At 37.2% G+C, this 26,286-nt stretch overlaps 1 protein-coding gene across 2 annotated transcripts in view; it reads right to left on the bottom strand.

Annotated features, from left to right (window-relative positions):
- Window positions 1-464: 464 nt before the first annotated feature.
- lpp (LIM domain containing preferred translocation partner in lipoma) overlaps window positions 465-26,286 on the bottom strand; it is a 220,647-nt gene continuing 194,825 nt past the window's right edge. For both annotated transcript variants that reach the window (XM_073870155.1, XM_055213457.2), the window contains exons 9-11: window positions 6,310-6,488; window positions 5,423-5,543; window positions 465-3,768 (exon numbers count right to left, since the gene is read on the bottom strand). In XM_073870155.1, coding sequence (XP_073726256.1) covers window positions 3,640-3,768; window positions 5,423-5,543; window positions 6,310-6,488 — 429 coding nt within the window. In that variant the 3' untranslated portion in view covers window positions 465-3,639. The remainder of the gene's footprint in view (window positions 3,769-5,422; window positions 5,544-6,309; window positions 6,489-26,286) is intronic.

Raw genomic sequence — 26,286 nt, 5'->3', positions numbered from 1 at the left:
ATAGGCTTATACATACATGCATAATTATTTATTATCATTCTTATATGACTGTTTATCTTCAGAGAGCTTGAGTTTTGTTTGCTTTTTATCTTCTTTCTATGCTTGTATATGTTTTTTGTGAGAAGTATGAACATTTCTATGGTATTAAAGATTTAAACCTTATTAAAACATAAAAAAACCTCTACCGTGATACATATCGTTATCATGATATAAAATTAATCCTATCGTGATAGAAGATTTTGGTCATATCGCCCACCCCTATGTTGAATCATCGCACATCATTTCTTTAAGGTCTGTGAAGAATACAGTTGAAAGCATCTGTTACCTGGGAAACGTGTCATGTGGTGCAAAGAGCAGACATGTGAATTAACAGTAACATTTTCAAGCACTAAACTCAAAAAGCCTTATAAAAGTCTGGATTTAAGGGAAAATCACTTGCAACAGAAATAACCAAATAGCCACTGTGGAGTTTTTAAAAGGTTTATTAATAATAGAGGAGTCTGTAAAACATCAGGGCGCAAGAACAAGTCCAAGTACGGGCACAGATTAATTTCTTTCACAAGTAGAAGTCAAATGACAGATCAACTGCTCTTATCATCAGCACTCCTATACATTTACCGTAACTCAGATATTTCTACTCACGTGACACCTAAATGTTATTATTCTGCATATTTCACAACAAAAGCCTTATTTCAGTTTATTGCTATTGTAATGCTCACAAATTTGCATTATGTGAAACTAAAGACAATGTGTACCCACTGTGTTTTACATTATAAATTGCATCCTGATTAAACACTTAAACAACATACAAATGGCCAAAGGATGCTTGGCAGATAAAAGCCTTACTTCAAATGAAACTGAAACTAATCTATCAGCAATATGAAAACAATGTGATTTGGGCATTTAGAATATGTAATAAAGCAAAACAAATACAGGACAGCCTGTAATACAGCAAAACAGCAATGATCCTCTCATCATAACACTCTAGTTATTTTCTTAAGACATTGTACATTAAAATTTCTATTTAAGTTTTAATTTGGTCTTTCTCAAGAAATGAAAAAAAAAAAATCAGTTCAAGTAGCATAAATGCATAGCCTCTAGGTAGTGTGAAGTCTAGATCATTATAACTTTATGTTGCAGCAACAAACACAAAGCATCAGTTGCAAACATCTGTGTATGCATTCACACAAAACACCTCAGTTTCACACAGACTGAAAAAGGCACAGCAAATATAGAAAAGGTACTTAGAAAAGGAAGTATATACTGTACAAATACTATACAGTATATAGCATATACTGATGCACTATTGAAACTCTAATGACTTAAAGCTACGATGCATTTCATTGAACACACCATACCATAATAAATCATGAGGGGCCCATAACGGGTAATTATATTCAGTATGCATATATATATATAAACCTCGAAATTTACGATGGTACTTTGTAGATATTTATTTTCGATGTGCTCCTACACTTTCTTATTAAATAGAAAAAATGCATATCATTTTAGTAAAGTGTCAATGCAACAAAGAAGGAACTTGCATATTGATTTCATCCATTTACAAAATTACGAAAGCAAAATTCTTATCAATTCTTTATATCGTCCTATTTTTTTTTAATAATACTTTCTTGTCTATCTCACCTCTATCTTTTGTAACTAAAATACTACAGTCTAAAAAAATACTGGGTTGTTTCAACACATGGTTGGGTCATATATGGCCAAACTCAATCGTTGATTAAATTTGGATTTATCTAAAGTTGGATTTGCCTGATCTCGTGAAAATCCTTACCTATTTTACTAGTTGTCTTTGTATGAAATGAATCGTACAAAAACATACTATTATTAGGAAAAACAAACAAAAATGAAACCCCGCCCCTAAACCCAATGTCACAGTGGTGAAAGCAAATATGGTACAAATTAGCTACCTGGTAAAATGCGTATGAATTGCCATGAGATTGTGTTGGATTTCCCCATATTTAATCCAAGCGTGGGCTGAAACAACCCAGCATTGAAAAATTCACAATTTCAAATATTGCTCATTGTGCTGCGTCTCGTACAGCCCTTAAAGTCTCCGATCAATTCTTTTACTGCCTTTCAAGCCCTGATTGTCACACTGTAAACATAATTTAAGATCATTTTCCTGGGAATTTCAATATAATATCAAATTATTCTCTGCTATGACAGTCACTGTAGGTATTTCACAATTCACTGTGCATTTATGACAATACAAACATTTATTCTCCAGACCACCAAATGTTACTTATGATATTCAAATAAATGCAATAACTGAGCACAATTAAAAACAAAAACACCAAACTACATAAAAAGCTTTAAGCCCAGATATATTTCTTTTTTACTTGATTTATGAACCCTTTTGGACCATGTCAACCATTTCTTCTGCGTTTAAACTAGAAAAAGTAGATTTGGACATGCCCTAACTGCACCTGTGCCATGCGCTTCAGACCATGCGTTTAGATTGTTAAAATAGGGCCCATTGTATTAACAAATGTGGTGTTTATACCATATGTACTCTACCTGTGCTGAGAATAAAGTTGTGTACCTTGCAAAAAACATGAAAGTTTTAACCATTATAAGACGTTAGGACATTTTAACATTACATTTACATTTAACGTGTTAGATTAAAGGTGCAGTGTGTAAATTTTAGCGGCATCTAGTGGTGAGGTGCTGGTGGATTGCAACCAATGGCTCAGTCCACTGCTTAGCCCTTGTTTTTTAATCACATAGAGAAGCTACAGTAGCTGCCACCGGACAAACATGTTATCGGAGACAACTTAGTAAAAAAAGGGACAAAATGGCGACTTCCATGTAAGGGGACCCTCGGTATATGTAGATAAAAACGTCTCATTCTAAGGCAATAAACACGTAACGGTTCATTATGAAAGGTCTTTATACACAACCGATTATATAGTTTTGTATATTATTTTGCATTTCTGTCAAAATATCCTTCTAAAAATTACACCCTGCACCTTTAATGGTAATGATAAATTACTGGCATCTGTATTATTAGAAAAAGCTCTGAAAAGCCATTTCAATGAATGTGTATTTGTATAATGGCGTATAACATTGTGTGGACAGTTTTAATTAGTAGCTCAGTGTGGACGTACATTTCAACAAATCTCACTTCTGTGTATAAAGGTGACAATACGACTTTAAAACGTTGCAGAGTCAATAATAAAATCGACTGTTTATCACATGTGGGATACATACTGTATGGAATGCATAGTGACTGGACAGAATGGTCCCTTTTCAGAGGTAGACTCAATGATTTTCAATGATTTCGCAACAAGCCACAGCTCTGGGAAAATCTTAAAGTTAAAGAATCTTGCATAAGTAAGCATTTAAAACACTGCCTAGCTCTATATATGTAACATGCTCGAAAGCAGCCTCAATGAATACACATCTGCTAATACAAAGGGATACTTTTACTCCGAATAAATGAGTGCAATTTCAATACGAGATTTCGGCCTTTTAAGTGGAATGACAGATTTTTGCGTGCATGTGTATTTGGTATTTCGTGGCATAAATATGTGTGTGCAGTGACGTGACAGGATATGGTGATTCTCGGCATCTGCAGGGATATTAGAAATCTGCGCGCATATCCTGTATGCGTGTGACTCAGAGGTCAGTCGTGGCCTTGGCAGTGAGGGCCTGGATGCGACTGGTGTTGCAGTTTTTGCAGAGAACGTGTCCATCCAGAGGGTAGCAACCCTGATTATCGCCCTCAGAGAGAAGACCGCCACAGTCCTATGTTGTGCATACATTCAAAACAATACATTATTTGTAAAGAATCAAAGTCAATATAAAATTCACACAAACGTTTGTGTATAGGAAGGGGCTTTGGATGTACACAAGGGGAAAATCAAAGATGGTGCTTGCAGACTGCACTCAACTAAATAAAGAATGTATATATATATATATATATATATATATATATATATATATATATATATATATATATATATATACAGTATATATATGTATATATATATATATGTATATATATATATATATATATATATATATATATATATACATGTATATATATATATATATATATATATATATATATATATATATATATATATATACAGTATATATATACAAAAAAAGGAAAATAAGTATTTGAACACCCTGTTATTTTGCAAGTTCTCCCACCCAGAAATCATGAAGGGGTCCGAAACCGTCACTGCAGGTGCATGTCCACTGTGAGAGACATAAAAAAAAAAATCCAGAAATCACAATGTATGATTTTTTAAACTATTTATTTGTATGATACAGCTGCAAATAAGTTTTTGAACACCTGTCTATCAGCTAGAATTCTGACCCTCAAAGACATTTTAGTCAGCCTTTAAAATGTCCACCTTCACTCCATTTATTATCCTAAATTAGATGCACCTGTTTGAGGTCGTTAGCTGCATAAAGACACCTGTCCACCCCATACAATCAGAAAGAATCCAACTACTAACATGGCCAATACCAAAGAGCTGTCCAGAAACACTACAGACAAAATCGTACATCTCCACAAGGCTGGAAAGGGCTACGGGGAAGTTGCCAAGCAGCTTGGTGAAAAAAGATCCACTGTTGGAGCAATCATTAGAAAATTGAAGAAGCTAAACATGACTGTCAATTTCCCTTAGACTGGGGCTCCATGCAAGATCTCATCTCGTGAGGTCTCAATGATCCTAAGAAAGGTGAGAAATCAGCCCAGAACTACACGGGAGGAGCTGGTCAATGACCTGAAAAGAGCTGGGACCATCGTTTCCAAGGTTACTGTTGGTAATACGTCATGGTTTGAAATCATGCAAGGCACGGAAGGTTCCCCTGCTTAAACCAGCACATGTCCAGGCCCATCTTAATTTTGCCAATGACCATTTGGATGATCCAGAGGAGTCATGGGGGAAAGTCATGTGGTCAGATGAGACCAAAATATAACTTTTTGGTCATAATTCCACTAAATGTATTTGGAGGAAGAAGAATGATGAGTACCATCCCATGAACACCATCCCTACTGTGAAGCATGGGGGTGGTAGCATCATGCTTTGGTGGTGTTTTTCAGCACATGGGACAGGACAACAGATTATGTCTCTCACAGTGGTCATGCAACCACGATGACAACTTCAGACCCCTCCATAATCTCCAAGTGGGAGAACCTGCAAAACAGCAGGGTGTATATATATATATCATGGAGTGCTGTGTGCTGCCCTAACGTTAACCCTTAAATGTCTATTTTTTTGACACTGACAACTGTCAACTGAATAGTTTTTTTTTTATGAAATTAACATCTTAAAGCATTTTGGAAAAAGGACACTATCCAGCAAAATGAAACTTGTGTACTGGAAAAATTAAAACTACATGGATTTACTGATTGGATTCCTACAATACAAGTTAATTTCCTCACCTCACACCGATAACACTGCACATGAAAGTCACGGTCCAAGGCAACAATACGCACGGTCTCCTCCTGGCCAGGAGCCGGCATTATGGCCTCTTTACACACAGAGCAACGTGGAGCAAATTTCCTGGAAAGAGGGAGGAGAGGAAGATTAGAACTGAATGATCTCTGGAACATTTAGTTATTTGGATATAAACACATGCAATGGGCCATGTGAAGCCTGAAAAGACTTAACATTAAGCACTTAAACGAAAAATTTGATCCCATTTACACATTTGAAGACATGTAAAATGAACTAGACAATAAAAAACTAGCGTTACTTTGAGGGCTTTCAGAGAAACTCATTTGAACAGATTTTGAAGAGAAAGCTTCAAAATGAATACATTAGGTTGTTCTGCATTTTACAAGCACAAGGACAGGAACAGGGATAACGAAAGAGAGAGGTAGTGGGGATGTGTACACAAAGCGAAACCCAGTCAGGTGACCAAACTTCTTCATTGGGTTGTACCAACCAGCAACGAAATGGAGGAAGTTTAGCAGATTGTGGTAAAAATAAACCACAGTTGTAACAATGAGTACAGTCTAGGTTTGGTCCAACTGTTCCTCGACACAATGGCATTTCTGTCATGATTACATTTACACAATCAACTTCTGATTTCCTCTGAAACCTTTCAATTCCTTAACAGACACAGAAAAGCTGCTTTCTATTTAGCGGCTTTCTGTAACACCAGACTGGAGGCTAGCACAAACCTACATCATTCATTTTAAATAATAGCATTAGAATGGGAAATTTGACTTTTAAAGGACTTAATGAAAAAGTGTGTCGTTGGAACAGATCAAAGCACCTCGGATGCAATATGTATGTGTAGGTATCAAGAATGCTTGTGTCATACTTGTGGAAGTCTTCGATGCAATGGATATGGTTGGAGGCGTCCACGGTAAAAGGAATGCCGTCCAGACTTCGATGGCACACCACGCAGGTAAAACAATGAGGATGGTAGGCCTTTCCAGTCGCCCGTAGGATACGCTCCATTATGGGCTTACTACATATGTTGCAGGTCTCCAGAGTGTTCTGAAATCAAACACACACACACAGAAAAAGTCTTACATAATGTACATGCTCAGGCAACGCAAGATGTGGAAAAAGGCAGCTGTGATAGATTCATTTCAGAACATAATTCAAGTTCTGATAGCAAGAGATGTTGGATGCCAGACGCAATAACCTTCAACCCCAAATAATGAGAACATATTCTTAATTTACAGTGATAAAAAGACAGAGACAGATGAAAAGACACTCAGAGAAAATCAAGAGGTCCATATGAAGAGTTCAGATGCAAAACCATTTGAGTGCGTCTGACATGTTAGATTGTAAATTTGCATTTTATTAACAACAAACGCTAAATAGATCTCAGTAAAATAGCACAAAAAAGCATCCAAATGGGTGTGACAGGTGTATCTCTGTCCTCAAAACCCTGAGGGCAAAAAGGGTTGGGGGTATAAAGTGAATATAGTGAGCAATGGTATGAGAAAGAAGCTATCTGATTAGCTACTCTCTGATTCACAAACAAAGTCATTTTTCACTCTCGATTTCGTTCCGCGAGAGGCACGGCAGTAAATACGTCCACTTTCCGATGACTGCAGGCTTTTCCTCAGCCACGAATGCCGGGCCACGGGCCAGCTGATGACTTTCCGCTCGCATTCCTCTTCTTAATGTCCACCCCGAGCCGTGGATTTGTTATTTCGATATTTCATATAAAAGAATCTTCTACCTCCCTCCCTCCTCTCCAGCAAAGCAATTACAGCAAAGGATGGTGAAATCATCGGAGTGTGATCAATTATAAGAGGACTTTCTCTTTAAGTGTATGTGTGTGTGTGTGTTTGTGTGTGTGAGAGAGAAAGAGAGATTTTGCATGACAAAATATGATGCACAAATATTTCCTGTTCTGGATTCAATGGCCCAGACACATCTCACTATGTGTAAGTACTTCAGGCCACAGCTGTCCTCTTTGGCTGCCTGTGTTCTTGGCAAAGCCATTCAGCACTGTTTTCAAACACCTTTCATGCATGTGTGGCAATGCTGTAAGCCATCACTTTTGCTGTGCCAATGGCCTCATGATTAACACTGCATTGCCACCATGGCGAGATCCAACAGGACTATAGATATGACGGTCTAGAGCAGGGATCTAAAACTCAAACTGGCTTGGGGCTATTTGTATGATGGACATCTTGTCGGAGGGCCGCAGAGCTATTAACATAATTTTTTTAATAAAAACACAATATTTTTGCATATGTACTGCATTTTTTTATTATATTATTCAACACACAATAAAACTTAAAAATATAAGGTGTGATTTCAGTCTTTTTTATTATACATTATTTTATTAAAGTAAGTAAATCTTTTCTTAACCTCATCTTAATTACCTTTTTCTATTAAAACCTTGCACTAAACTAACAAATGTAATTTCTAGATACATTTATAAACTATAATAGCTACATTTTTTGCCACCAAAAAATTTAGCTATTATAGTGCCACCAAAAAATGTATTTCGCTTTTGATTTTTTAAAGGATTAGTCCATTTTCTTTTTTAAAAAATCCAGATAATTTACTCACCGCCATGTCATCCAAAATGTCTTTTCTTGTTCAGTCGAGAAAGAAATTATGTTTTTTGAGGAAAACATTCTAGGATTTTTCTCATTTTAATGGACTTTAGTGGACACCAACACTTAACAGTTTTTTTCAAAGGACTCTAAACGATCCCAAACGGGGCATAAGGGTCTTATCTAGCAAAATGATTGTCATTTTTGACAAGAAAAATTAATTATGCACTTTTAAACCACAACTTCTCGTCTATCTCCGGTCGTGTGATGCGCCAGCACGACCTCACGCAATACATCATCACGTAAAGAGGTCATGGATGATGTATGCGAAACTACGCCCCAGTGTTTACAAGTGTGGAGAAAGAAGACCGTTCCAAAGTTGTTGTATGTGGAATGATACTAATTAATGTCTTTGTGTCAGTTTATCGTTTAAAATGGTCCACAAATGTGCGTTTCATATATGTAACACGTGCCCTTTCTACATCACTACGCAATTACGTGAGGTCGCGCTGGTGCATCACAGGACCGGAGATAGACGAGAAGTTGTGGTTTAAAAGTGCATATTTTTTATTTTTCTTGTCAAAAATGACAATCGTTTCACTAGATAAAACCCTTATGCGTCGTTTGGGATCGTTTAGAGTCCTTTACAACTGTAAAAGTTTTTAAGCTAAATTAAGAGTTTTCTGAGAGGACTCTTAGAATCTTTATGAATACGGGCCCTGGATTTTTTTAAAGAAAATTGACTAATCCTTTAAAGTCACAGTATTGACTTGATTATGTTTCATCTCTGGAAACATTAATATCACTGGTCTATGTGTAACAACATTGCAAGCAACATAATGATATATTAGATATACTTCATTATACACCTCATATTGAGATGAGTGAGCTGCATGCATAGGCTCCTTTTATCTTTTGCACGTTTCTCCCCATCTTTCCTCTTTTCATAACCCGGGCACCTGATGGCTTTTTCCTCATCCGTAGTTAAATACGTTGCAGTACATCTCCCGCTCGCACTCCTTATGAGGTGTCGCCAGTAAAAGCTGTGCCTTGAACTAACGAACCCCTCAGCAGCTCTTCTCTGACTAACAGCTGAGTAACCCCCAAGATACAACTGTTCTCTGCACGAACACGCCAAAGTCCCGACCAGATTAACTGATCACATGGTACAATGAAATGATTGAGGTGAGGTGCAATCTGATCACACATTCTGTTATCCTCAATGTCACGGAGAGTGCGGCTCATGGTTGCGTAGCAACGGAAGACGCGCAACCTCTCGAATGCTTTTGAAGGAACAAAGAAAAGCTTGTGTTTAACATGTGTTTTTAGATGTCCCTTAAACGTTTACATTAATAATCAAACAAATATAAAACTAAGTTAATAAAAATCTTTCTGCGGAACGGAGTTTGAATTTTCAGCTGAATGGACAGAATTTAGTGTACTATAAACTGGGTTCCCACATCTTAGTCAACTTCAAATTCAAGGACCTTTTAAGGACTTTCCAGGTCCAATACCCTCAAATTCAAGGACTAATGTGGAGACACATTTCCAGTGAGAGCAAGGTTACATCGTGTTACCTTTTAAGATACATTGTTACAGTTCCCTTTCGAGGGAACTCGCGCTGCGTCACTGCGATTGACACTTTGGGGACGCCTCCAGGGATAAGTGCGTCTGAATGTGTATATCAAATTCAACCAATGGGGAGGCTTAACGACAAAGACATGGTGACGCGGGAGCCAGGAAGTATGTCGCTATCTGAAATATTGCCAAAGACGGCATTACAGGGATGCAGAAAGTATGGGGCAAGGGAAACGCAACGTCTCGTTCCCTTCTCAGGGAACAACAGTTACATACGTAACCCAAGACGTTTCATTTGTCAAACACAACTATGCAAAAAAGCATTTTGGTATCAATCAACATTCGCATACAGAAGATATAAGCATTTAAAGTGAACAGTTTAGCATGTGTGCTTAAAAAGTCTAGAATTTTTACGATATTATCCTACACACACACAGGGAAAAATATGGATTTTTTTTTCAGGAAACTTCTTGCATGAAATAGATTCAAGCACTTTCAATGACCTGTATCTATGTATGCATATTTTCAAAAACTTCCCAGGGCCTTGAATTTTCCCCCCCAGATTCACGAACTTTCAAGGATTTTAAGGACCCGTGGGAACCCTGTATAAAGAATGGTTATATTTTAAACCAACAATGGGTTAAAACAACCCATCATTTTTGGTGGAAACAACCCAGCATAGGTTAAATTACATCCCAAACAGTAGTCCACCCAGTCAGCTGTCTGCACTGAAACGGTTTTAAACTTTGCTCTTTAATGTTTGTGCAAATCTCGAAGAAAGATGCAACTTTACAGAATTTCGCAGTGTTTCTCACATATAATTTTTTTTATTCCAAATAATAACAGGTAATTCAATTGGTACTCATGCTTTTACCAAATGTAAACAACAACGTGACTCTCCTGGCGGATGTTCCAAACAGATGTTAATACCAGGTGTAAACAGGGTCACATCACCTTGGCTTTAAATACAGTATTCATGAGTCAAAGGAGAGTGACTATGAATGAAAAGAGTACAAATAAGGAGTTTATTTCTAAAAAGCTCACACGTTTCTAATTTGCCTTGCATTCCCCAGAGCGGCACCAAACACATCCATTCCGCAATCCTTTGCAAACTCTGAAAACAGTTAAAGCCCTTTATAAACTTTCATTTGAAAATCATCAAAGATCGTCTCATAACTCCGAAATTGGGTGGGGTTTGTTTGTGCAATATTGGTGCCATCACGGCAGCCTTTAGTAACGCTGTCGAATTCTATGTTGCGTCTATGTTACTGAAGGAAAAACCTGAAACACAGAGAGAGGCCTGTTGCTTACAAGAGCCAGATTCGGAGCAGATTCAGAAACAGCCAGATTCAGAGCAGATTTCACTGAATCTGTTGCCATAGCATATAAAGACATGACAGTAAAGTCTGGGTCAGTCATTTCTTTCCTGGCACATCTTCTCTGTTTGTCGCTGCTGCTTTTATGTTGACGTCAAAGCAGTTTTGATTTACAGTGCAAGCTGTGGATTTACTGTCCGGTAATAACTTTCTAAGATGGTATGGGAAAATCTGCGCAGACGAACGCAGGACTAATGGCTTCACAGTTGGAAGAATGCAAGACGGGAACTCCACTAGAGGGCACTAGACGTCTACTCATATTCATTTTTGCTTTCAGAATGTGAAATATTCACAAATATTCTTTTTTTCTGCTTCAAACATTTCTCTAAGTGTTTGCCCAGAAGGCTAAACAAACATCTAGGCAGATGAGGTAGAACGAATTTAGGTCAGACACCCTAAGTTTGAATATAGGGGTGAGTAGAGAGCACAAGTCAAGCCTCTTCTCCCCCTTATTTCAGTTTTTTGACAGAGCTCTCAAACATGCACTTTTTATATCTTCCAGACACTCTCGTGCACTAAACACATACATTACAAATGATGGTCAACCTCTTTTAGCACTGGGTGCTGGCCCAACGTTGTATAGTAAATGTAATACATACAATGGCATCTATAGGGGATTAAAAGATATTTGACTAAAATATATGGACATAATCGGTTTCTCTTTTCTCACAGTCTACAGTATATGATTTGACAAAGCATAATATGATCATTATTTTAAGGCCAGTTTATTCATAAAAAACAGCCGCACATCTGATTTTCAAACATTTTAAATGTAGGATTTTGTTGCGTTGAACAACTAGGAAAGTTTTCCTGGGTCTTGTAATGGATTTAAGGGTTTAAGCAACCATTCTCCACCAGATCACACATGTTAAAGTGACTCATAACATTTTCTATTTAAAAATATATATATAATAAATAAAAACCAATATTGCTTTGCAATTACACTTCTGCTCTGGCTTTATAGTATTCTGGTGTACACTAAATTTGTTGTGGCTGAACAACTAATATTAGCTTCTTTACGATAAATTGCTTGTATCTTCTTTCACTTGTACAAAGTTTAGACAAAACTATCTGGTAAATGAAAGAAAAATTGAGGAAATGTGTATATGTGAAAGAGAAAGCGAGGAGAAGAGTGCTAATATTCATGAAGGAAAATCAAATTTATCCTCACTGTATACTGTTTCCATCAACTGCCAATTCACAGAGCTCAATGTCTGTGGATTTAAGCAAAAGCTCTGAAGTTACCGGATCTTTCCTTTGATAGCAGGCTGTATCAATTTTACATGATCCTCAGCTTGGTGGCATAGATTTGTTTTGCATAGAATAATAAAAAACCCGTATACCCTTCAATGACAGTCTGTCGACTATATTTACCTTTAAAGCCAAAAGAGTCCTTCCATATATCGCTTTGATACTAAATTCTTGAGGAAGGCCCTGAGCCATCATAAATATATCATGTTGAACTTACATAAAAGTTTTTAGGTGTCTGTGAGCAAAAAGGATCAAAATGATGTAGTTATTTATGTATATGGCAGAACTTTACATTAGTGCAGCTGAACCTAGCAAAGAAAACACAGTAGTTGCTTTTCCATTACAGATTTGCGCAAAACTTTAGCTTTATTTTCTAAATGTCAAAAAACATTAACCGATGATACGACTGAAACATAGTTTACCCTCAAGTCATTCTAAACATCACGTCGACTGATGTTGGCAGGATTACTAATATCGCATCCACCGTAATAGGCCATATTTTTAATCGAAGGAGACGTAAGAGTATTATCCAAACATTTATCCCAAAGGAAAGCCCCTTATACAGTGGCAAGAACAATTATGTGAACCCCTAGGAATAAACTGGTTTTCTACTGTGATTTGCCATAAAATGTGATCTGAACCTCATCTAGGTCACAACAATAGACAAACACAATGCGCATAAGGTGACAACACACAAATAATTCCAGTTTCTTGTGTCTTGTGCCTGTCCAAAGACTTGCGTATGGTAGACTCAGGAACAGAGCTGTGTGCCCGTTCCAATGATGTCTTCAAGCCTTTAGCTGTTACTCGTGGGTTCTTCTTTACTTCATTGAGTATTCTGCATGGTGTCTTAGGAGTCATCTTGACTGTGCGCCCCCTTCTAGGAAGGGTAGCTACAGTATTTAACTGTCTCCATTTATAGACAATTTGTCTAAGTGTAGACTGATGGAGGTCTAAACATTTTGAGATTGTTTTGTATCCCTTTTCAGCCTTATGGAGTGCAACATCTCTTGATCAGATATCTTTATAAGAGCATGGTTCAGAAGAGCTGATGCTTTTTAAGGACAGCAATCTTAAAATGTGTGAGTGTCTTAATATCAATCAAAGCTGCACTAAACCACACATTTAAACTCATTTTATTAATTGGAATCCAGTTTGCCAGCTTCTGACAAAAAAAGCTTTCAATAAAGTAATTAGTCCAAGGGCTCACTTACATTTTCCTCCAGCACTGTGAATGTTTAATGGGTGTTTCCAAAAAAGACACAAGAAACTGGAATTATTTATGTCTTATGAGCTTATGCACATCGTGTTTGTTTATTGTTGTGACCTAGATGAGGATCAGATCACATTTTATGGCAAATCACTGTAGAAAACCAGTTTATTCCTAGGGGTTCACATACTTTTTCTTGCCACTGTACCTAGGAGGGGCAACATATAGGTGTTTCTTGGAGGTAATAGTACATCATTTTAAATCTAAAGATATGTAGGAGTATTATCCATTATTGGCAAGGAAAGTCTGTTATACTTGGGAGCAGATATGCATCGAGATGTTTCTGGGAGGTTGTTTACATACCACGTCATCTTCAAATAATAATTATGTGACTTACAGCAGGTGACCTGCAAATGTGAATAAACTGTTTTCATTAAAGTTTTGCAAAATACACCTCAAAAAGAAAAACGACCTAATGCTAGTGTAAAAACTTTTTTGGAATACATTTTTGCGAGTTTTTGCGAAAGCAACGTTTTCCATTGGCTGTATTTTATTTAGCAATGTCAATTTTTGTGCAATTTGAAGGGAAATGGAAATGCAGCTAGTAAGGTCTAGGGTTAATCTATATTCAATGAAGCCACAAATGCAGAGATTTTGTACTGTGTACAGAATGTATGCGTTTGCATGTATGTGTATGTAAACTTAAGCCCTTTTCACACAGAGATTACAGTAAATATATGGAAAATGTGTCCAGGATCGTTTGATTTTTGGTTCATTTATACGGCCAATGATTTTCCGGAATCTGTGCATGCATTCACCCACATACCGTAAAGAACTCCTAAAGACATGTGACATATTTAAAGTCCTACACTTTGTAGGTTTTTACACAGCGTCTGAAGTTTGATTTTTGTTTAAGATCATAGGAAGGGCATGATGCGCTGTTCTGTCATGCTGGTAAATGATCTCAGTTTTAGCACGAATAGTGACGAGTTCCCTGATCTCAGTCTGCTTCAGTCCAGTTTGCTGACATTTCTCGTTGTGAATGTTGATCTGCAGTTAAATTTCTGTGTCAAAGAGCTGAACCATAACTTCTTGTTGCAATGACACGTGCGTCCTCACTACGGCATGCCAGGATGTGGTTTGTAAGTGTTACGGCAATGTTACTAGGTCCTCTTTACGGGATCGATCCAAGAACATTTACGGGACGTGTTTGTGTTTACACAGAAGCCTCTCTGCCAATTTTACGGAAATTATCTGGGACCAAAGTGCTGTGTGAATGGGGCTTTACAGATATACAGACACACTCACACATACATATACACATCTATTGGATGCCAGTCTTTTCCCAGCATGCACCATGGCATGAAGTGATTTTTTGTATCACATTTGTTTTTATGTTTGATGAAATGTCAAATACCATGTATGACATATGTTGATTTAATATGTTCAAATCCCTGAACAGTGTCATCTTATTCTGCAATTCTTAAAGGCAGGATAGGCAGGAATTATCTAAAAAACTTTTTTACAAATTTGTTTAAACTGTCTTTATATACAAATACATAATTCGGAACGAAACAAATGATTGGCTTGCGCGACTATCACTCTCTCTCGCGACCATGGCACCACCCCTGTTGCTATGGGATCTGCCCACACATACGCACACCCGATTGATTTGAACGTGCACGAGGCACTCTAGGAAGAGCAAAAGTATGGCAGAGAAAGTGCATTCAGAACTCACAGTACCTGCATATCCAGTCAGCGAAGGCAAACAAGACAAACAAAGGAATAAACGAAGAAATCAAACGAGAGTAAATATCGCGTGGCTTTTCCTTGAGTCGACGATGCGGTAGTGGTATTGTCTCTGGAGTGTAGTCCTCATCAGAGTCAACAATGCTTTCATCACGGAAACTCTTCCATGCAAAACACTGGCTTAATAGTGAGTACAAAAAGCCATCCTATTTGTTTATATTCATAGTGATAAAGTTAGGTGTATTATTACATGTGATTGTGACATGATGTTAATATATGCACTGCGCTCCTTCCTCTCAGCTCGTCTGAGGTAAATGCTGCTGTTCATGTGTTTTGGGGCGTGGCTTTAGAAAAAACCCAGAAGGGAGGGGGTGGAGTGAATGGAAAAATGAGCTGTGTTTAAAACAATCGTGAGAAGTCTACAGACACTCGATTTTTATACGCAGAGTACTTACATTTTACTTATGTAATGGTATATAAAGACAAATTTATATAAAGACAAAATTGGTATATAAATTACAAATTTGTAAAAAAGTTTTTTTTTAGATAATTCCTGCCTATCCTGCCTTTAAGTTCCATTGCATTAAGATCTGCACAGGCAGTTTACTTGCACAACAGTTTTGCACAACAGGCAATGGGTTTAGTTTTGGCTTCTACTATATATAGCTTATAACGGAAAACAAATGGTTGATGTGGTGATCAGTAAAGATAACAACAAAATGTAAAATGTTATACAAGTGTGTGTGTGAACCATTCTAAAACAACTACATAATATAAAATATTTTGTATTCATCTTACCAGACAATTACTACCCCCTTACATGCCAATGGTAGCACGCATGCCCAAGGTTGCAGACCCCTCCTCTAGCATTAATACCTTGGTAGTAGAAAATGATGGGCTGACCTGAATCAATGAAAACCAGACTAGAACCAAACTGGACCTTTGGTTCTCAGGACTGCGAAGGGCTCTTTTAAGCTACTAAAATATAGAGATTTTAGAGAAAGTGGGCTACAAGGGATTACAATATAAATGCAAAGGAACTGTGCCAAGCACTCTCAACATCTTTTCTCAAGACATACATTTTTTTTACTGGCCTAGTCGGGCCAGTGGTTCAGGTTTTCACTTTCCCTGCCAAAATTTTCACTGGCCCCAATAAAAAAAGGTCAGTGTCACATATTTAAAAATAATAAATCAAAAGTTTAATATAATTGTATACAACAGACATGTTCCAACGAAAAAAGGCTCCCAACTTTTCTGCTTTACCTGTAAACTAACTAGCCTGGTTAAAACCAGACCATTCTCAGCAGTAATTGAGTTATGGTCTGGCAAAGCTTCATAGAAAAATAATTTCCAAAGGGGTGTCACCAACGGACGTCTTTCAAATGCCTCTGTGTCCAATTGGATAGACCAAAACCAATCACATTGATGAAGATGACGTATGCAGAGCTATATCAGACTTTTGCCGGATCCAGTCGGTAAGACAGCGATAACATCTTTTTTTAGATATAAAGGCTCTGAGTATTGTTCTTTGCTCGGGTTTAAACGAGAAGGAAAAGTTTGAATCGCTTAAAACAGATGCAATAGCTGATTCAAACGAGTGATGTTCCACGACGACATCCATCTTTGTAATCTCGCTTCGCTGTCGTCATTGTGTAAAGCCTGCCCCAACGTTTCTGATCGGTGCTGCAATTTCTTTGCATTAAATGGCCTCTTTGCCAGACTACTTGCAGAGCAAATCTAAATTTGCCGGAAGATGTCTGGGTTTTCCCAGGCTATAAACTGACAGCAAATTGTGCAAAATATTGCATTGTTTCTTTTGTCGTGTTTTACCCAAGTAAATGTCTGCTTCCAAGATGTTAAATAATATACATTGCTGAAAATATATTTCAGTGACTGAGGGTGAAGCCGTGGCCCGACCGGGCACGTGACAATACTTTTTACTGGCCTCTCACGCTTGCCCCGGGCCACCGGGCAGTCCTTTTATGTTGAGCCCTGCATCAGCTCACCATTACATTTCACAGGGGTTTTTATTTATTATTTAGAAATTTACTGAATCCTAACTGTAGCATAATCCCGTATTTCCAGCATGTTTTAAATGATTGTTCAGACTGAGGTATGTTTAACTGCTGATACAGTGCGACTACCTGTTACCACATTTAAAAGCATACCTGCACTTCTTTTTACAAATTGTTCTTTGATGCGTTCAACAATATCACATTTATTCAATGTTACTAACAGTGCCTTTAAGGAATGCAATGTATCAGTGTGCACGCTTCCTGATAACTAAACCTATGACCTTAATGCTGCTATACCACCAAAGTACAGGCAGCATTTGAAGTGATATCCTCAGTTCTCAAGTCAGATTAAGGTCAGATTATATTGTCAAGGAAGTGATGCTAATTGACTAAAAAGGGAAGATACAAAATTAGGGTTGAGTGTTCTGTTCATAGATAGCAAGGCCATCAGCGGCCAAAGCTTGGTACCTTTGTTATCCAGCTATTTTAGAAACAACACATACTGTAGGCCTACTGAACTAAAAGATTAACACAGCAAAGCAGAGTCACACACCCAAACACATAAACAAGGACAGTTTGAGAAGTTTCAAGTGCTATCTAATTGGGTTCTCTCCTTTGAGGAATTCCAGTCAGTTAATCATGTCTGAATGCACAGATCTCAATTAGAAGCTTGCTGATGCTAATGCAGACAGATATGAATATTTCATAGAAAAAGAAGGCAGAAAGCCTAGAACCTAGGTTTGAATGCTGTACTCCCAACATCAAGGAAAACAAGAAGGGTGGATTCACCTGTCTCCATCACCCTCTGTACTTCAGTGAGAGAGAGGAGCGTGGGCAGCGCTAACCCTTTCAAGACGCCTATCAGACGCACCAATGTGAGGGCAATTGAGAGGTGCACCTCCATAAAGGTGTTGGTGGAAACAAGTTTCTTCATGTTTCAGACCTTACATCTATCACTTGGGCTGAAGGCAAGGTGGGAAGCAATGTCACTTTCAATTGTATAGAGCAGCAAGGATATAAAAGAAAGTTCAAAGGCCTTCACAGAAAAAAAGGTATTTTCTTTGGTTTTGTCGTGTTTTCGAGTAAAACTGTCTGAACATCTTTAAAATCAGATTTATTTATGCAAAAAGAAAAAGACTTGTTTTCAGATAATACGTCTTCAATTACATTTCTTGTATTTTGTGGGCTAGATTTTTGAGATACACAATACCGTTCAAAAGCTTAGGGCCACCTGACTGAAACTTTTATATGATCTTGAAACCCTTTTGATGTGAAGGCTTACAGTGGTGTAAAAGGGCATTGGCCCCTTCCTGAATTTTATGTTTTTGCATGTTTGTCACACTTAACTATTAATCAAAGATAACAACTAAAGTAAAGACCACTTGCAGTTTTTAAATAAAGATTTTTATTAAGAATGGGAAAACAAAATCCAAACCCACATGTGAAAAAGTGCTTGCCCCTAAACCTAATAACTGGTTGGGTCACCCTTAGCAGCAAAAACTGCAATCAAATGTTTGCGATAACTTGCAATGAGTCTGTGTCAGTGCTGTGGAGAAATTTTGGCCCACGGATGTTTGCAAAATTGTTGTAATTCAGCCACATTGGAGGGTTATCAAGCATGAACCGCCTTTTTAAGGTCATGCCACAGCTTCTCAATAGGATTGAGGTCAGGACTTGACAATGCCACTATACTCTTAATTTTGTTTTTCTTCAGCCATTCAGAAGTGGACTTGCTGGTGTGTTTTGTATCATTGTCTTGCTGCAGAACACAAGTTTGCTTCAGCTTGAGGTCATGAAAAGATGGCCAGACATTGTCCTTCAGGATTTTTTGGTAGACAGCAATGGTTCCATTTATCACAACAAGTCTTCCAAGTCCTGTAGCAGCAAAACAGCCCCAGACCATCACACTACCACCACCATATTTTACTGCTGGTGTGATGTTCTTTTTCTGAAATGCTGTATTACATTAACACCAGACGTAATAGGACACACACCTTCCAAAATGTTCAAGTTTTGTCTCGTCAGTCCACAGAGTATATTTCCAAAGTCTTGGGGATCATCAAGATATTTTCTGGCAAAACTGAAACAAGCCTTTATGTTCTTTTTGCTCAACAGCGGTTTTCGTCTTGGAACTCTGCCATGCAGGCCATTTTTGCCCAGTCTCTTTCTTATGGTAGAGTCATGAACACTGACCTTATGGCCTGCAGTTGAATGTTGTTGTGGGGTCTTTTGTGACCTCTTGGATGAGTAGTCACTGCGCTCTTGGGGTAATTTTGGTCAGCCAGCCACTCCTGGGAAGGTTCACCACTGTTCCATGTTTTCGCCATTTGTGGATAATGGCCCTCACTGTGGTCTCAAAGCTTTAGAAATGGCTTCATAACCTTTTCCAGACTGATAGATCTCAGTTACTTTCTTTCTCATTTGTTACTGAATTTCTTTGGATCTTAACATGATGTGTAGCTTTTGAGGATCTTTTGGTCTACTTCAAGCACTTTTTCACACAGGGCTGTGTGGATTTGGATTTTGTTTTCCCTTTATGATAAAAACCTTAATTTAAATGCATGTTGTGTTTACTTGTGTTATCTTTGATCATTTTTTTATTTGTTTCATGATCTGAAACATTAAAGGCCATGATGTTTGAAAGCCAATGTTGATATTTGAAATCACCTAAACAAACACGCCCCTACCCCAATAGAATCTGGACCTTCTGTTGATTGACCCGCCCCACACATACGCAACCCGGCATTTGATTTGATTTGATTGGCTATAAGTGTGTTTTGGTAGTCGGCCCGTCTCCTTTTCCAAAGCGTTTTTCAAACATCGTGGACTCCGCCTTTAATGTGTGACAAACATGGAAAAAATAAGGGGGCCAACGTTTTTTCACACCACTGTATGTCTGAATGTTTAGTTTAATTGTTTTTATTTTGCCACCATAAAAATGTATTTTATTACAAACCAAGCATTTTATTAAAAGTTTTTTTATTAACGACAAATAATAAAGAAATAGAAGCCCAGAATAAATCTGTAGCATTTTAGTACTATTTAAAAACCATCTCAGGGTGAGACCTCAAAAAGCTGCTTGATAAAACATCAATATTGCATTTTTTGTAAATTAAATTGGCTAAACTTCTTCGAATATGTAAAAAATATAACACTGAAGATTGTATTTATTTTGGCATGTATCACATTTTTCCAAATAGGAACAGTTGTGTTATTCCATAGTTTTGATGAGTTTAATGTTACTTTAAAATGTGAGTATATATATATATATATATATATATATATATATATATATATATATATATATATATATATATATATATATATATATATATATATATATATATATATATATATATATATATAAAGAATAAATATATATAAAGAATGAATAAGTCACCCTAGACATTTTAATAGTTTTAACAAAAAAATACCAAACCCAAAAATATTTATTTAGTGTTTAATACATTTTATGCTAAGAAAACTGACTAAGCCTTACATCAACAATTCATTCTATTTGTGGGAGTCATATTGTTTTCACAGTACTAGTAATTGTTAAAGGTTTGTTTTTAAAAGTGTGCATGTTCCCAAATCTCTAATGTGTCATCACCTTCCTCCAGAGCAATGACGGACATTGCTGTTGGCCCATTCTTGTACTATGGCCAGTTTGCCTGCTGGGATACGGGCACCATGCAACAGAGGACATCTATTACCAGAAGCCACTTCTGCACATGACAAAATGTAGCCTCTATAGGCCACCCTAGGGAAAAGTCTGAAACCTGGACAATGTGATTTCATTAAATGCACAGGAACTCAAACACAATAACTAAAGCGAACACAGCATAACCTGTAGCACATCATAACCATTTGTCTCTCCTCAGACCTAAACTGGAAGCACTCAACAATCCTTGCATTCTGGATAAGTTCAAACACAGTATCAGTATCTGCTACATTGATTTGGCCCTTGTAAAAGCCTCTCAAGCCTTTATGCCTGCCCAATATTCTGGCATCCAACATGTTGACTTAGAACTGAATGTTTGCTGTCTAATGTATCACAAACATGCACCATGCCATAATGATTGTTGCACACTTCATCGATAAGTTGTTCATTTACAATTAAGCATTTGAGCAGATGTTTTTATCCAAAGCTACTTACAACACATTCAATGTGGTTAATTGCATTTTATCGGATGGACTTAAAAAACTGTTCTGTACTTGGCAACTTCTCATATGCATCTTATCAAATTTGTTAAGTAAAAAAATCTAATTTTCTCTCATAAGAGTGATTGCATTTCCCACATATTTTTTCTGCGAGAGAGTGTGGTGTAAATCAGGCAGCAATAAGGCAGCCAATAGGGACGTGGCCATTTATCTAAACCGGCCTCCGTCACAGCAAAACGTCTGTGTCTGAATAATCATGCGGTAAAAGTCCAGGAGGAAAGATGCAGAAGGGGCAATCTGTTAAACTTTCCTGATTATCAGAAATTATGATCTCCAATTAATTAAGTGCTCCAGGCAATTAAGTATCATGACAATAGTGACACAAGCTGCCTGGAGGGAACAGAGCAGTTTAGACATCTGCAGGGTGCCAAAACATAGCACCATACTAACATAATTAACCTCAGTGCCATTCAGCCCTGCTTCAAAAACACAGGGCAATCTCACAAGCATTAGTCTTGTTGAGCTGATCAGCAGTAGGTAAGTTACAGTACAGGGAACAACATTGCATTTACCGAACAGTTGCTGAACAGCAGGGCATCAATTTTCTCTGTTGATCCAGGATTAAGAACTCATTTATCAGAGCCGTACAATTTATTTAACATCATGGGTAAATATTAAAAGTAAAATGTCAAAAGTGGATCAAATCTGTGAATTATTAAAAGCACGTTATACACGTGGATTTCAAACGTAGGTGATTTAAGCAATGTTTAAGTCTTGAATTCATTAAAAAGGATGTTTCTCTATAAGTTGTTTCTCTATAAGTTTTCCAGCATCAGAATATCAGAAACAAATCAGTCCAATTTACAAGCAGGAAAGCCAAGGGGGGAAACAGGCTGATAAATATGCATAACAGTTTGTGACTAGACATTGGATCATGGGGGACTTGACCAAAGAGTTGAGCAAAATAGTTGAGCCAGAGAAAATTTCCGTGTTCCTAAATATTTATGTAGAAGTGTAAACACATGTCAAAGCTGATATTGCACTGGGGAATAGAGCCACAAGCAGAGCAACAGCCTGGGTTGCATTCCCCCACTAACACTTTCTGTAAAAAAGCTCTTAATTTATGGTAATGTGTATCATCCTACAAACACACCCAGAGAGAGGACACATAAATTTAGCTGTGAAATCTACAGACTATGGGAAAGTATGGCCTGTGTGACCACATAAAATAATAATAATAATAATGGAAGTGATCTATTGATACTTTGGCCGGTTCTTTTCGTTATTAATAATAAGGTAACCTTTTACAATAAGGTTGTATAATGTTACATCATAATGCACTGCATCTAAATGAAGAGTTTGGTTCCAAAACGCAATAAATCCATTTTGACAAATTTCGGTAAAAACGTGTTTTCTATACCAAGAAAGTGACAAGATGAAACCCACTATTTTCTGTTACAAACTTTCACATAGCATCTTTAGGTTATAAAAACATAAGAAATTCAAATCCATAACTTGATTTTCAAAGATTTATTATAAAAACTAATTATTTTTTCCACAAAATGCAATAAATCCATGACAGTTTTTTATTTCAAAATGCTATAAATCTATTAAATCAATGTATAAATGTGCATTCATCTTTACCATTTTATATTTATTTAGTTGACTAGTGGTATACAATGATTAAAAAATAAACATTAATGGCATTAACCAAAACACTTTGTTATATTAAGAACACATTGCTGCGGTTATATTTGACGTCGTCTCTTTACATTTTCACAGCGGTCAGCTTAAAATGTTTTGGTCCCGCTCGATTTTCGTTGACTTTGAGTAAAATAATGTAAAGTTTTCATAAGATCCTCTGGGGTCAATGTTTTAGCATGAGAAGCTTGATGCTGTCTGGAGAACATGTTTGTTTACATTGCGTGACTAGTCCGCTGTAATATCAGGAATGGATTTATTGCGTTCTGTAAAAAAGGAGGAGTGGCGTTTGTCGCATTTTGAGAAAAAGGGAGAAAAGATGACAGAATATCACGGCGGGTATTGGATTTTGCGTAAAATTAATTATTTACTTTTAACTACTGACCTGATATAATACTGATTTTGGCAGTAACTCATTTTTTTCAAAAATGGCGTTTATTGCGTTTTGGAACCAAACTCTTCAAATACAGACTTATCAGAGATGTATGTATGCAACTGGACAATGGCCACTTTGATCTTACAGTAATAACAAATAAAGGCTACAAATAATATGCCTTTACTGTACTATTGTAGTGAATATGAATGAATGAATCAAATCAATAAAACAAAAACATTATGAGACTTTAATGTGACTAATAAATGATATGATAATTTAAATAACGCTACAATTTCGGTTGCTTGTCATTAGTTTAGGGTAAATGGAATTCCGATAACCTAAAACTGAGTAATTTTAAATGAATTTACAATGGATAAAAACCCCAGAGAGGATACTTTGGCTATTCAGAAAGTCCACCAGATGCCAGATTTTCTCTCTAAAAAAGTAAGGTTTATTCCAAATCCTTTCATCTTCTTGGGTTTGATAAAAGCTTGGTTACTGTCACAACAAAACTTTACACACTTGTGATGTGATAGGTAAGGATTTATTGCATATTTGTGTTTGGGTGGGATTAATTTTTGGAAGGGGGATTAATTGAGAAAATGAAAGTCTTAATTGTAAATTAAGAGTGATTGTGATGTAAAATTTTAAATTTAAATGTTTTTGTATTTTATTTGTATGGAATTTTATATTATTGTGTTACTGACCTGCCAAGGGACTGCAGGCGGAAAATAGCACTTGTGCTACAACCTGGCACAAAACATCTCTCCTTGTTTTTATACAAGGTTAATGTTAATTTTGTGCATTGTCCCTGCTAAAATAAAATGAAACTGAAACTGAAGTTTGAAAACCAGCACATGTTAGTCTTTATAGTAAGGAAGGGCTTATTTTTACATTTGCACACAAACAACAAACTCAGTCCATGGCAAGAAAGTAACATTTCTGGTCTCTTTAAATAGTGCCTATTTTCTTCCAGTGTTCATGCCAGTAGTTTTTAAAAACTTTTCTCTTAAAGTAACACCACTAATCACACAGCTGACAGAGGAGCCCAGAGGCACTGAACTTTCCCCTCGAACCCCCGGTTTGTAAATTCAAACTCTCCATCCTACAGACTAAATTAACATGGGAATAAAGAAGCAGGAGCTTTTTGAAAATTTCATTGCAGAACAATTGAGAATGTGTAAAGTGTGCGCTCTAAAAATGCTGGATTCTTTTCAATCCAGTGGTTGGGTCAATAAGGGACAAACCCAACACAGAATAGGTCAATTTCTAACTCAACAGTTGGGTTTTTGACCCAACCAGTTTAAATTTGGACTTTTATTGTATCGCAAATGTATTCATTATCAAACATTTGCCAGCAGGATTAGCATAAAACCCCAGCAAAAATCATTACCTTAATTGGGAATACCTACAGTACAGTTGACTGTGCATTCCTCTCTGCTATTGATATTGCAAAAGTGTATTAGTGAAGTTTGTGTAGAGGTTCAATACTCAATGAGTACACTATAGCCTCGATTACAATAGGTATTTAAAAAAGGAGAGGGTCACAGAGCAGGAGAGATGAAATAAAAACAACAGTGTCCCTGCACTGACATTAACAGGATAAGAGACCACATCATGCAAACAGGTGGATTTACTGAGCGGTGAAAACTTTATCTGTATTGCATTACATTCAAACAAGCGATGATAAGTGGTGGGCGGAGCCAGGGAAAGCCAGTACACAAAGGCTGATTATTGCCATTGTGCTTTGTGGGTCAGGTGTGTTTCTGAGGTTAAAGCATAACAGCGAGAGCAGGAAGCAGATGAGAGATTATGCAGAATCTCCAACAGGCAGCCTTCCTGTCTATTACTAAAAGGAATGAATGATATCTAGTTGCGCTGTTCAAAAGTTCTGTGTTGTCTATTGCCAGGAGGCGAAAACATGCTAAAACTATCAATGCTGTTCCAAAGAATATGCAAAGCGATAGATGTTAACAAACTGTCACTTATTTCCTGTTAAATACTGTAGAGAAACATTACTGGATGTCACAGTGCCTTACCTAAAAAAGTCATGGTATACACAGTGAGGAAAATAAGTATTTGAACACCCTGCTATTTTGCAAGTTCTCCCACTTAGAAATCATGGAGGGGTCTGAAATTGTCATTGTAGGTGCATGTCCACTGTGAGAGACATAATGAAATACTAACATGGCCAAGACCAAAGAGCTGTCTAAGGACACTAGAGACAAAATTGTACACCTCCACAAGGCTGGAAAGGCCTACGGGGAAATTGCCAAGCAGCTTGGTGAAAAAAGGTCCACTGTTGGAGCAATCATTAGAAAATGGAAGAAGCTAAACATGACTGTCAATCTCCCTCGGACTAGGGCTCCATGCAAGAGAAGGTCTCAGTGATCCTAAGAAAGGTGAGAAATCAGCCCAGAACGGGAGGAGCTGGTCAATGACCTGAAAAGAGCTGGGAACACCGTTTCCATGGCTACTGTTGGTAATACACTAAGACGTCATGGTTTAAATTCATGCATGGCATGGAAGGATCCCCTGCTTAAAGCAGCACATGTCCAGGCCCGTCTTAAGTTTGCCAATGACCATATGGATGATCCAGAGGAGTCATGGGAGAAACTGTGGTCAGATGAGACCACAACTTTTTGGTCATAATTCCACTAATTGTGTTTGGAGAAAGAAGAATGATGAGTACCATCCCAAGAACACCATCCTTGCTGTGAAGCATGGGGGTAGCATCATGTTTTGGGGGTGTTCTTCTGCACATGGAACAGGGCGACTGCACTGTATTAAGGAGAGGATGAACTTGCAAAATAGCAGGGTGATCAAATACTTATTTTCCTCACTGTATAAATTAA

The sequence above is a fragment of the Misgurnus anguillicaudatus genome, chromosome 8, assembly GCF_027580225.2.
Source record: "Misgurnus anguillicaudatus chromosome 8, ASM2758022v2, whole genome shotgun sequence".
Classification (NCBI taxonomy): Eukaryota; Metazoa; Chordata; class Actinopteri; order Cypriniformes; family Cobitidae; genus Misgurnus; species Misgurnus anguillicaudatus.
Note: the sequence above shows the minus strand (reverse complement) of the source record. Positions and strands in the feature narration are given on the sequence as shown.